This window comes from Emydura macquarii, unplaced genomic scaffold (genome assembly GCF_026122565.2).
Source record: "Emydura macquarii macquarii isolate MOO-44397 ecotype Brisbane River unplaced genomic scaffold, CSIRO-AGI_Emac_v2 contig_691, whole genome shotgun sequence".
Lineage (NCBI taxonomy): Eukaryota > Metazoa > Chordata > Testudines > Chelidae > Emydura > Emydura macquarii.
Window position 1 is genome coordinate 2,548,613 of NW_027130828.1, and position 13,876 is coordinate 2,562,488.

Consider the following 13,876-nt stretch of genomic DNA (forward strand, 5'->3'; position numbering starts at 1 on the left):
TTGTCTGGAGCCCCTATAATTAGGCCCATCTTTGTGTCCAGAGCTCTAAGCCTCTGGGCTAAGCAGCTCTAATTCAGTGGACAGCCTGCTGTTAATACCAAGTGTCAGTTGTTCAGGATGGCTTAGCTGAAAGGCACTTGTTAAGCCATTAGACACATTGCTTTTCACTTGGAACAATGACTGTTCTCTCCGCCAGGACATTCAGCTTGTGATAACACTCCGCAGGATACCCAGCGCCCTGAAGGCTGCTAAGATGGAGCCTACCACCTACAAAGCTCTTTGGAGAAGCTGTGCGTCCCATGTTATTGGAGCATCTGCTGATGCACCCAACTATCAATTCCATGGTGGGAGAGCAAGGCATCTCTTCTATATCCTTACTGGACACAACCAAACTGCTTACTAGTCTGAGCATCCAGGGGAAGAGCCACAGCTTTAGATCCAGAGATGAGCATTGAAGGCCCTGTTTAGAGCCAGATTAGACAGAGGCTACAGCTCAAATAAGGCCTCCTCCGCACTTCTGCTCAGACTTCAACTCTGAGTGGCAGCAGTTATGGAAGCTCAGTTCTTGTCAGATCCAACACCAGTTCCAGGCTGGAATCAAGATTGTGGGGGCAGGTCTGCATCCAAGGCTCCAGACACCTTCCCATCGCCAAGAGGAAAGTCTGAAGGAATTTAGATTTGGGAGGGTTCTCATTTTAGATCATTTAAATGAAAGTTAAATACTAAGGGACAATTGTGTTAAGTTATACCTGTGAGCCATCCATTGACTTAAATGCAGTAAACAGCACAGATAACAGTGGGCAGAATATCTCTCATTAAGTCTTCACTCCCCCCAAATACACACAAACAATGAGTCTGGGTTAACTGGCTCAGGCTTGTGCTATGGGGCTCTAGTGCGGTTACTGATGTCCAGAAGTTGGTGCAGTTTCACCATCAAAAACTCAGCTCTGCTGGACTAAGGGAGAAGAATGCACTGTCAAGTACTATGGCGGGCATGGGAAAGGAATCCAAAACCCCATCTCACAGCTATGGAGAGAAATATTCATTTTATCCTTCAACACAGGGCATCATTTTACATAACTGGCCATCTCAAAGTTGCATTATCTGTGTCGCAAGGCCCTACTGCCGTATAGCCCTGTGCATATTTACAGTGTTACAGGAAGGCTTTTTATAGAAGGATTAAAGCTGGCATAATGCACAGAGCTCTGCTTTCTGATATATTTGGTCTCCACCCAAGCCTCTGTAGGGAGAAGCAGATACCAAAAAGTTTTATAGGAGTGATAGCTTTTCATCCAGATTGATGGACAGTGAGGCAATCCCATAAGGTGCTCTAGCTAATTTTTAGCAACCTCTAACAGAGAGACTGGGGACTTTATTACTACAAAATATTAAACATGTTGCTTCCTCTTGTTGAAACAGATTTACTTTCCAGAATATTTCCTTGCAAAATCGTGGAATTATGGCCACCTCATCAGCATAGCCTGTCATTCTGTTGAAGAGACCCATGTTTAGATGTACTGAAAACCCAGGTCAGAAAAGGACAGTTGGTTTTGCTCATAATCCTTAACATGGCAAAATGATTTCAGTTGGCCAAGTCACAAACCCTCCACACAGATGAGAAAAAGCCATCATGTTTCACTTTATTTAGACAGGAAACAGATGTGACATCCTTATTAGATAGCACACAAACTCCTTTCTCACTATTCTATAAAATAAAGTTAGGTTACACAATATAGTTTAGAAAGTTGTTCGTTATTTATGACCATTGCTACCTTTGTGTTTACAAGAGATTAACTTGTGATTTTGCTTCATTCTAAAAACACCAATTTTTTACTCTTCTGTTGAGTTATAGGAGTTTCACCACTTAAGGTTTTGAGAATTAAACCTCTCTACAGCAGGATTACCAAGTGGCAGAAACTGATCAAGTGACTGAATTGAATTTGTTTCCAGCCTCAGAGATAGCAGTTACAACATTTATAGTAGAGTTCTTACATGTAAGATTTCCCAGATCCAGTTTCTCCATAAGCAAAGGGGCAAGCACTGTAACCTTCAAAGACTTTGTCTAGGAGTGGCTGGGCCAACAGACAGTACACTACTTCTTGATTGGCATATGCCTTATCCCCTGGATTTTGAAACCCAGAACAATAGTCATAGGAGAAAGTCAGCTGCCTGTTTGTGTGAGGATGATGTATCAATATTTCTTTTCCAGAAAGGGACAGAACACATTTTGTTCCAACTTGCTGCTCCCTGTGAAGTCAGAAAAGAGAAATTTTATTTTGAGACACAACTAGTTTAAGTTGCCACAGTTGGAACCTCCACTGCTTGTTTAAATCTGCTGGGTTTTAAATGCAATAGTCAGTGCTAAACTCTGCATCGCCTATCACACTGCAACATAATTGTGTTTAATCAGGTGAAGTGCCCACCCTGCTCCTAGAACAGCAGGCCTACACTGGATATGGTTCCAGTGTACCATCCTCTTGGGCTCTGCCTTTACTGTCATGCGACAATTAATATTCTCAACCCAAATTTCATCTTGGGCTTAGCTGTTTCCTACCACTTTGTTCCTGCTCCCAGCTCTCTCTGCCTCAGTGAAATACTCAGTTTTGTATTCTTGAGTTGGAGCTAATAGGACCCACCTAGGCCTGGTCTATACTTACGGGGAAATTTGGCAGCAGTCAACGGGAGTTACACAAGATACTAAGAGTAGCTTGCGTAACTTATGTCGACTTTGTAAATTCTCTTCTGCACGCCGTCTCCATTATGCTGCGCCGACGGGAAATGTGTACCCATCAACACAGTGCTACACTTTTTTTGGAGGTGGTTTTATTGAATCAACTTCTGGATCCATTGAGCGGGTCTTCACTTCCGCTCAATTGAGCCAGATAAATCAATCTGAAGACATACCCCTAGTCTGGCATCAGGTTGAGTCAGACAGCTCTAAACATAACTGCTACATGCCTTTATTCAGTACACATAGACAGCACAGTGACTGGTCTAGTTCAAGTATACAGCACAAGGAATAGAATCCAGGCTGCTCCTCGTTCCAGCGTCCATAGAGGTCATCAGAAAAAGTTTTAAGTCTGTTTCCAAGCAGAGTACACTGCTACCCAGGCTTGCCTGTCAGGTGTTGGATACACATTCTAAATATTCAACTGCCCCTCAAAATTTAGAGGCATTTGAAATCTAAGCCAGATTCTGAAACTGACTTCACAATGAGCTGAACCAAAACTCCAGGTCTAGGCATCTCTGGCATTCAAAATCCAGATCTGGAATATGTTATTTGAGCCCGTATGCACTTAAGAGTAAATGCAGACTTAGAGTTTAACATTTAGGACTCAGTAGCAGTAGATTACAATTTCCATCTCTCAGTTTAAGGAGACCAAGAGAAGATAATGGAAGGAGGACAGTGATTGGGGTTAGTTCTGCTTCGAGCAGGGGGTTGGACTAGATGACTTCCTGAGATCCCTTCCAACCCTAGTCTTCTATGATTCTATTATTAGTAGCACATCTGAAGCCTGATTATGCCATCAGTGGTGCTGGCTTCAACAGGAGCAGTTTACAAGCACAGCTGAGCCAATAACTAGGTCCCTGTTTATTCAAAGTTTGAGGTGGTTTCAAGTTCTGCTGTTCAATTTTTATCTGGGAGCTGAACCAACAAGCTGGACATTGGACAGGCTGGGAAAGGAGATGGCGCAAAGGCACAGGAAAGGGCAATTCTAGCTGTTTGCTGGAACTCATACATCACTTTTTGCTCTTATGCGTTAGATCACTGCCCTGTTAGAAAGTTACCTTTGGGTTAGCAGCCTGTCCTTCACTGCCAAAGCGATGACACTCTTCTCTCCAGAAGAGCCTCCTTTGGAAGAGGTCCTCAGCTGTTCTTTCACACTGACATGGCGCCCCCTGTTTTCACAGGAGAGATCCATACTCTGAAGAACCATCAGATGTTGGCATCACATTGCCAGAAGATGGAACCACTTGGCTTTCACTGGACGTCCCCACAACTCTATTTTCAGGTTCTCATCATGGTGAGCCATACATGAGCAACTGGTATCCGTAACAGTTTTATGATGGTGCACAGGGCTTTGTACATTTGCAGTGTTCTCAACAACTTCCTTTCTAGCGGCATAAGAATATTTTTGTGACTTTGCAGTTTTGCTGCCTAACATTTCAGTTATCTTGTCACTGTTGAAAGGAGAGTGACCAAAATAATTTGACAGAGAGGGGTAACCTGCTCTTTGCCACCTTGGGCCCATTTTCCAAAGTACACATCTGGCCAGGAGAACACCTTAGTGTTTGCTGGTCCCTGGTTTCATCATTAGAGAAGGATCATCAGACATACCGGTTTGGCGGGTGCACTTCTTTGCAACAGGCATTTTAATAGAAACTGTTTTCTCCTGTTGGCTTTGTTCTGTCCAGTCTATAAATACTTTCCTTTTCAGTGGAGGAAACAGCAGAGTTTGAGAGACAGCTTTATTCATTCACTCCATTCTTGGCTGCACATTTTCATCTAAAAGATGTGTTGATGCTCTATCATTCTTTTCAAGAGAAATAGGAGAGACATTAAAGACATGCAAGCTTTGTTCAGATGTTGCATTCATTTTTAGGCTGTCTGTGATTTGAGTACTATTCAGTGGGAGTCCATAAGATGTCTGGCTGGCTTCTGGTGTAAAAGGCATCGTATCTTCAGGATTCTAACCAAAGCTGCTTATTTCAGCATTTGTAAATACTTGGATACTATTGTGTTCTGGAGCTTGAGCACCTAGAGTAGAATGAAGTTTCACTGGAAAAAGAACTTGGCTTCCTTTAGACTTCAGTTGAGAAAAAGCTGCTGTACTGCTCATTTTTCCCAATTCTGTTCTGCAAGAGGAAGAGTCACAGCATATTAGAAAGTTATCCGCAACCCCGGCAACCCCATATGATAGACAGATAGATACTTAAACAAAACAAAAACAAAAAAACCCAACAAGTTTATTTGTAGGTTTAACAGACTACTGAATAGGGGTGAAGAAGCAGTTTTTGCAAAATCTTGACTAGAATCGAGCTTCTGCATTTCCTGATCTCGCACGTGAGGCAAACTACATTTTTTGTTTTTAAAACACCCACACACCCACTACATAGTTCAGATCATCCAGACCCAGAGTTTCAGATTAGAACAATACCAGCATTCGTATCCCCTAGGGTTCAAGTGTGCCTGTAGCTTTAGAACATGGACTAATGCATTCCTCTGCTTCCTTTCTCTGGTCCCTTTGCCACCTTTAATAGATTTCTTGGGGAACCAATGATTTGTTCTTAACTCCAGCTTCACATTAGAAGTTGAATTCCTATAGGACTAGAAGGTCAGTCAGTAGGTGCTCAAAGTCCATTGCTGGAGGAAATACTTGGGTTATTCAGACCCACTCACTAAAAGTCTGTTCATCCAATTATAGGCCTGCACTCTGCATGCCACAGTCAAGCCCAAGGCCATTTGTTAGAAGACTTTCCTCGAGACATACTCCAAGTAAGCAAACTTCAGCAATGGCCTGGACTAACATGCAAGATTTATACTTAATTTCCTGCCAAAAGGAACTGTCACTCACCACTTTAGGTTTGTAAATAAACTCATCCCATGAAACAATTCTAGTAAATCATCATCTTGATTTAGACATCTCACTAGGCATTAATGATTTAGTTGTGCTTGTTACAGGCCTCACTATGTCAGTTCACACATCCCACAAGCTTTCCCCCTCAAAAACATGGAGTAATTGTTTTCTTTTAAGCAAATATATTATAGTGGGTTATAGACAGATAACTGATCCAAGGCTTATGGAATGGATTTAGTTTTCTAGGAAAGTCAGATCAAGGTCACATTATATGATTTTTTCCCCAGCTCTCATCTTTCTGGAAGGTGGCCTCAAACCGCCTTCCCTCTCCAAATTCCAGGAAAATACAGGAGGGTCAGTCCTAAGTACTAGAAAGTGGCAATTCTCTCCCATTTCAAGAGGCGTAACACCCCATTTGTGAACTCTAAAGGACACACTTTTCTCTTCACTGCTCGGCAGAAACTATGCTGCTGCTACTTTGAACAGGTGTACACCCTGGAAGAGACAACATAAAGTGCCTCATTAAATGTTAATATCCTCACATGCACAGCTGCATTTAGATGAAGATTAATATTTAAACATTTAACACAGTACCAAGAGCTCTAAATCACCTTCTAACTTAAAGGCCATCTCTTTGGTAAGTACACCAAGTACCGTTGAAAGAAGAGGAATAGTGTTAAAAGCAAAACAAAGAGCGCTTAGCTCAGCCTGATTGTGCAAGACAGACATTAGTGGGAGGGAGGAAAAAAGCCAACAACCATTAAAGCAAAAACCACAACCCTTGGGAGGTACGAGAGGGCATTTGCTGCGGATGTAGAGGTCAAGACACTTAATCCAGCATTACACTGGCAAACACACAACGTTTGGCCTGTATAGGCCACACTCATGAATTCTTAATAGTTTTAATTTGTTTTTGTTCTTTAGTGAGAGCATAGAATAGAAAATGTACAGGCTTTAGAGTAATATGTGAGGTTTGGTGCTTTGTGGCACACGTCCTCCAAGTGTTAATTGCAGGTACAGCTACCACTGCCAAGTCCATCCCATTACTTTCCTGACTGAATATTGTGTAACAGCTAGCAATTCCCACCTAGCAATAGCGGCCTCAAGGCAGCAGACCAACAGTCAGTTGGACAAACAAGCTTAGGAACATTACTGAAAAGAAACACCTTCTAAAGTCACATTAATCTATTAGCCAATGATACTTTCCTCAATCTAGAGAAAGACTTTCTCTCAAGGGAGTTTTGACAAACTAGACTATTTAGTTTCACAAATAGAGCTAAAATTAGCTCAATAGGGCAGAAATATCCAGCTACCCATACTAGTTCATATCTTGTGTAATAGTGTTTCTCAACCTTTTAAGTAGCAAGTACCCCAAACTTCTGAAAATTTTAATAAGTACCCAACACTCAATTTTCCACTCTGAGAAATACAATCTTCTTCCCCTTTACTTCTGGATGACTGTATTTCTCATAAAGCAGGAGAGTTCTGAGTTCTACAATGCTGCATGGCTGTAGCAGATCACAAAACCCCCTGATGTTTCTCCCCTCCTTCCTCCGGATAGGAGCAAAGGTTAACACCAGCCAATCACTATGGCCTGATGGCAGAGTCACTTGGTGTTCTCCTCACACAAGCAGGAACTTGTGAGGTCTGAACAGGCTCTAGCAGCCCACCAGAGTGGATAGCAGTGCTCCTCATGGCCATCCCTAGGGGGGTGCGGGCCTGGGGCAAATCACACTGTGTGGGCCCCTCTTAAGATTTTTATACTAGTAAAATCTGGGGCTGTCATAGCTGTCAATTTTACTGCACAGCTAGAGCAGTGACATTGACAAGTAAACCTGTGGGTAGAGCCCAGCTCCAGGACTGGGCAAGCTGCTGGGCTCTCTGCCTGGCTTTCCGGGCACTGGGCTTTGAGCCAGTGAGGGGAGCTGCCACCTGGGCAAGTTGCAGGCAGCTGCTATCTGGCTGCCAACCTGGGAGGTGGGCGACTGCCACCTACTCCGAGCTGGGGCAGAGGAGGCTTCCATGCAGGCTGGGACCCGGGAATGTGGGCAGGTGGCAGGTAGCTAGAGCGTGGGAGGCTCTCTCTCAGCTCAGAGCCAGAGCATGGGTGGCAGCCACCCAGCTGTGAGCCCAGCTGGCAAGGCACAGGAGGCTGCTGCCAGGCTCCCACCTGGGAGGACTGCTGTCTACCTCCCAGCTAGGAGGTGGGGCCAGGCGGGAAGCCGGCGGCTGCTGCCTGCCTCCCTTCACTGGGTTTTTTGCCATGTACCCCCTGCCTGGGTCTTGCATACCCCCCAAGGATACATGTACCACAGGTTGAGAAACTATGTTGTGTAGGACAGGAACATTGTGGACATTTTCTTTAAGTCCTCTAGTCAGTTTTCATTGCCAGGAAACATTTCTCCCAAGCACTTACACAGAAATTAATTGAATTAAAAAAATTAGAACAAGATGACAAAACTCATAAGGGAAAAGCAAGACCAAGCTTTTCTCACCAAACAATAGCCTCAACTCTCCCCAGTTTTCTACCTTTTAGTGCTAGTAAACATCTAGCAACTCCAGTAGAGACAAACACATAGAGACAGCAACTATGTAAATTAAACAGGTGGCAATAGTATTTTATCCACCCCTATAGTCTCACAAGCTGCTCTACCCTCTTTCCTCTTCAAAAGGCCTCTGGAGGCTCTTTTGCTTGATGTGTTCCAGGTGGATTAATAACCCCAGCTGCTCTCTCCAAAACCCACAACAGTATCAGAAATTCAACAGCTGGTGATTGGTTAAAGCAGCATCAGATGAGTAATCACCCTAATAGAGTTAATTTCCTGGATGTCTTAAGCCCTGATTTTGCAAAGACTCGCTTAACTTTATGCACTAAGTAGTTACTTTGACTTCAATTAGACTATTCACAGGGTGTATGCACATTTTTGCAGGATCAGGGTCTAACAGTTAATCAAGTTTACTTTACTCAGTGGTTTTTATGTGCCTGTGATATTTGGTCTCATTTTAGAGGTTGGACTATCTCTAGAAAAAGCTCCATAGCTCCCTTTGATCACTTGTTTCCTGTTACAGTTTCAGCTTTCTCTCGATTTTACCTGGGGCTTTTCCTGTATTTTTAACACCGATAAGGATTTTTTAACTGATTAGATCCCTTCTCCTTTTCTTACACATAGGAAACTAGGACAAAGGGGTGGAAGGGACCTCTTAAATCATCTAGTCCAGTCCTCTGCTATTGCAGGCAACCCCATCATATAATCCCATTCTTAAATTATCAAACTTGATGCAGATACAGTTGATTTCCTCCACACCTTGGGAATAGCAAATGATGGCTGCTGAGGCTAGAGCTCCAGTATGAAAGACAGGATGAGATGATGATGAAAAGCAGTGGATAGCAGGATGAGACAAAAAACAGTGCGAACAAAATACTTTTTGGAGTTATATTCATATAAAGCAGATTAAAGGTGCACAGCCATGATTTGTGACCATTGGGCTACCTTGTCTTTTAAAACAACTTTCCTTGCTGGTATACCTCCAGAATCACCCTCTTTTTGTCCCTTTAATTTGGTTCCGTCACTGTCAAAGACCTTACATGGTGGTGACTAACTCTTTACTATGGGCTATATCTCTCACTCTGAAACCTGTGAAAATTGCTTCGGCAGTAGGAGGGGCTCTCCAGCCACTTAGAGGAGAATGCACTGGTTCCATAGAGCTCCAGAGATGACCTACAGTCTTTCACACTTGACCCTGCTCCCAGCTCTATAGGACCAAGTTCTGTGGTAAGGCTTGCAACTTCAGCAAGTTAGGTCCCAAACTTGCCAGCACTTCTGCATGTATTTCATTTTACTACCATGAATAATCCCATTGATTTTAATGAGACTACTCACAGTAGTGAAGCTAAGCATATGCATATGTATATGTAAGTGTTCATGAGTTCAGGGCCTAAGCCTGTAGCATACCACACCTATAGTCAGGCATACAGGGAGGTGGTGGAATCTCCATCTTTAGGTTTGTAAGGCCCATCTTGACAAAGCTCAGGCTGGGATGATTTAGCTGAGGTGGGTCCTGCTTTGAGCAGGGGGTTGGACTGGACCTCCTGAGGTCCCTTCCAACCCTAATCTTCTAGGATTCATCACATTGGACAACGTTTCTTGAGAACATGTCTTATGATGACTCCTAGTTGGTGGGGTGGGTTTTTGTTGTTTGCAGAGCTCAGAAGTAACTCGTGATGAATCGTGTATTCCGTGAGTCACCTTTGCTTCCTTCTAGCCCCCGCTCGTTGTTCATGAACGGACAGAGATTTTCTCAAAGGCACTTCTGTGAAAGTATTCACAGACGGATTTCTGCAAATCACGCTAGGTCCGCAGCTCGTTGGAGTGGATCCCCCCCGAGGGCATTTGACGTTCACGGTGTCAGACAGATGTATGTACGGCTGCTTAAACAGGCCGCGGCTCCCTCCGCGGGCGAGCACAGTTCCCAGAGCCAGGCGTGGGCGCAGACAGGCCGGGTTACCCCATGACACCTCCATGGGGTGCTGCTCCTGCGAGGTTTGCTTCTGCCGGCCCTTCGCGTGCTTCGCCGGGCCCGGCCGCTTCCTCGCGGGGCTGCCTGGACACGCGAACGTTACAGCGGGGCGGGGCGGGGCGGGGTGGGGGGACCTGCCCGGCGGGCTGGCAAACCCCAGGCCTGGTGGCAGCAGCGGGCTGGCCGGGCCGGGCCGGGCCGGGCCTGGGCCCCCGCACAGCGGGGCGGAGCGGGGCACACGGCACCGCTCCCAGGGCTGGTGGGCTGGGCGGGCTCGTGCAGTCAGGCTGGCAGGGGGCGGGACTGGGCGGGGCTCGGCTCTGAGGCAGCCTGAGCGGCCGGCACCAGAGACAGCCCCGCGCTGAGGGACACACGGGCCGCGCCGCAGCCAGGGCCCGCTTCGGGCGGCGACGAAGTTCTGTGCGGCCGGCCCGGCTGGGGGCGGGGCAGGAATTGGGCGGGAGGCTGGGGTGGGTGGGGGGAGGGGTCTGCGTGTGGCGGGGTAGATAGTCCCGGCGAGGGGCGGGGCGAGGGAGTGACCCGGAAGTGGTTCCGCTGCCTCCCCGCGAGCTGAGTCACGTCACGTGGCACCGGCCCGCTCCTGGCAGCAGCAGCAGCAGCAGCAGCGCCCGGCGGGAAGATGGCGGCGGTGTCCGTGCTCCAGCCTCAGAGCGGCGGCTTCGGCTTCGAGAACTGCGCCCGGTGAGGGGCGCGGCGGTCCGGGGCGGGTAGAGCGGGGCAAGGGGGTGGGCTGTAGGCGAATGGGCCGGGGCCGAGGCCCCCTGACTCAGGGGAACCGCGCACGGAGACTGCGGAGAAGCTGCGCCTGCGGAGCCCGAGGTGGGGGAGCCTCGGCTGGCACGGCGCGGCCCGGCCCGGCCAGATCGCTCCTCACATGGAGGGAGGCCTGGCTTGGGGGCTGTGGGGGGGAGGGGTTGGGTTGCTGGTTCCGGGGGTTCAGCCGCCTGCGGCAGAAGTGCAGGAAGCGGATGCCAGCCTGGCTTCTGGCGCTGCAGTTATTGCTTTACTCTTCCTTTTGTTGCAGGAACACGCTCCTGGAGACGGAGTTTGTGAAGAAGGGTCTTCGGCTCCCTGCAGCCCGGAAGACGGGCACCACCATTGTTGGAGTTGTGTTCAAGGTGAGTCTGGGCTGCGCCTCTGTCCCACTCTCTGCTGCATGGGCCCTTGCGCCCCTTCCCTGTAGTATCAGTGCCCCACACAGTAGCCAGGAGTCCCAGGAAGATGTTTACAGGGGAGTCTGCTCTTCACCTATTCCAGGGTTGGTAGCTGTTGTGTAGTGGGTGTTTGCCCTCCATGAATGTGGGGAGACTTCTGTTTTGTGTGTTTCTGCCCCTTTTATTTGTTGACGCACGTAAGTTCTTGGTGGGGATGTGGAGTGAATACATCGAGAGATCTGCATTCTATTTTCCCTTGCTGTTTATTAGTGGAACAGGCAGCTAAATTCCCTTTGCAGAATCTTTGGTTCTGATTATGATGAAAAACAAAATCTCATTCCTGGTGGCCTGTACAGTTCTCACATTTAGGAATAATCATGCATCAAGCTCTAAATAGAGCATTTTTAATCTGAAAGTCAAAGATGAAATGTAATTTTTATTCTCTTGTTACTGCACTTTGAAACCTAAACTCTCAGGGAGGTAACTGGTGGGCTGTTCCTGCGGGTGGCAGGAGATACTATGGTGATGTGAACAATATAAAACCTGGGTGGGAAAAAAACATGAAATCTTATCTCTTCACTTAAGGTCCACTAGCCAGAGCTACTTCACTGGAAAGTGCCAGAAGTGTCTTCCTCCGCTAAACACTGCATGCTGAACACTCAACTCAGCCACTACTTACTTACTCTGTTAGCTCTCCTCACTCACAAGCGCTGTTTAGCAGCTTGCCTTTTCCTGTTACACTGTTGTATGTTTGATAGAGACAGAACCTTTCCTTTTCGTGCTTCAGGAACTCAGTTACAAATTCTTCTAGAGCCCAGTGTTCACTATTTCCCCCCCCCCAAGTGGTCATTGTCACTACCTGTTAGACTACTGTAATGGTAATATGGACAGTAAAATGTTTTTTCTAAATCTTAAAGTTTTCATTCTAAGTATCTCACATTTTTTGTAGGATGGCATAGTTCTTGGAGCAGATACAAGAGCAACTGAGGGGATGGTTGTTGCTGACAAGAACTGTTCAAAAATACACTTCATTTCTCCTAATATCTAGTAAGTATTAAAACTGTCAGTTTTATAGTATGTAAGTTTAGTGTTGATTCTGATAAATTGTAAACCTTATTGCTAATTATGAGAACTAGAGGAGAACTTTAAATGGTAGTTAATTTCACCAGTAATGCAGTTTGTTTCCTTTTGGTAGTTTCTTCATTCATGCCAGACAGTGAAAATAGGCTAGTTTGTTTCATGGTCTATATCTTGTCAATTTAATTTCTTCTCCTGCACCAGCATAATGCTGTAATGCTTGGGTTGAAAAAATTGCAGGAATGTGTCTAAACAGACAGTAGTGAAACACGATACCCTACAGTAGCTATTGGAAAGACTTCTTTCTGTCAAAGAAAATGCCCATAGTTAACTCTGAATGCATGTGAACTGTCTTCATATACTAAAGGGGACAGGAAACTATAATGGTTATGTGAATTTGATTAAATCAAGCAAACTAAGGGAGGAGAGAATAAAAATCTAACATTAAATAAAATCTTAATTTTGCTTGTCTGAACAGCTGCTATCCACTCTGGTGGTGGCACTGCCTAATTTACACTTTCTGGAAGATTAGAGTCAGTTCCACTTCTAGTGACCAAAAAAACAGGGACATTAATTAAAAACAATGTTTAAGATTTTTAAACTTGTAACTTGCCAATGTTTTCCAGTTGTTGTGGTGCTGGGACCGCTGCAGATACTGACATGACAACTCAGCTGATCTCTTCCAACCTGGAGCTCCATTCCTTGTCTACTGGACGGCTTCCTAGAGTTGTCACAGCAAATCGAATGCTCAAACAGATGCTTTTCAGGTAACTCCATGAATTCACTCTTACCTTTTTATAACACCCACACCAGGTAAAGCTTCAATTTATGAAAAACAGATAACTGGAAGATAGATTTTTAACTCAAAGGAGTGTAGTTAATGAACACTTCCTTCAGGATAAACTATTGGGATTGTATAAACAACTCCTAAATTCACCTGAACTTGAGAGAAAGGGATAGAAACAAATATCTAAATTGTTTTGAGGACACTATTCCCACAGTAATAATTTCTAGCCATTTATGAACTTACTGAATAAACTGGGGAGAAGAGTCAGACTTGTGCATGCAGGGCTGGATCCCACAAGCTGTCTTATGCTTTTCAGGAGGTTCCTAGATCCTTGCAGGATCAAGGCCCTAGTGAGCACTCTAGATACGAGTCTAAACTCACTGAATGGCAGTGAGACAGCACCTATTGCATCTTTAGTTTAAAACCTGTTTAGCAATACTTAATTAGTTCATGACTGCCTTGTCCCTGGTGTGTAGATCCTGGGTTTGGTACTCTTCTCAGCTCACTCTGAAAGATAGAAGTGATTGTTATTGTCTTCCACAATGAGTTAATTATGCGAAAGTTTGTAGCTAGCCAGTGTTAAAAGTCTGAATGACAAGGAGGGAGTGTTCTGAAATTGAATGAATAAATCTGCTTTTTTTATGTTTATATTGGTTTGACTTCCAGTGTGTTCCATGGGTGTAGCTACTCATTTTTTGTTTTTAATTGAAAATCTAGGATATTGACATAGCTATTTCAGT

At 45.3% G+C, this 13,876-nt stretch overlaps 1 protein-coding gene and 1 pseudogene across 1 annotated transcript in view; one reads left to right on the forward strand and one right to left on the reverse strand.

Moving 5' to 3' along the window:
* Window positions 1–1,341: 1,341 nt before the first annotated feature.
* LOC137148953 (uncharacterized) lies at window positions 1,342–10,148 on the reverse strand (annotated as a pseudogene).
* A 465-nt stretch (window positions 10,149–10,613) lies between these two features.
* The window catches only part of PSMB7 (proteasome 20S subunit beta 7), a 42,224-nt gene continuing 38,961 nt past the window's right edge, over window positions 10,614–13,876 (forward strand). The window contains exons 1-4 of the mRNA XM_067541715.1: window positions 10,614–10,799; window positions 11,143–11,236; window positions 12,222–12,319; window positions 12,976–13,116. Coding sequence (XP_067397816.1) covers window positions 10,738–10,799; window positions 11,143–11,236; window positions 12,222–12,319; window positions 12,976–13,116 — 395 coding nt within the window. The 5' untranslated portion in view covers window positions 10,614–10,737. The remainder of the gene's footprint in view (window positions 10,800–11,142; window positions 11,237–12,221; window positions 12,320–12,975; window positions 13,117–13,876) is intronic.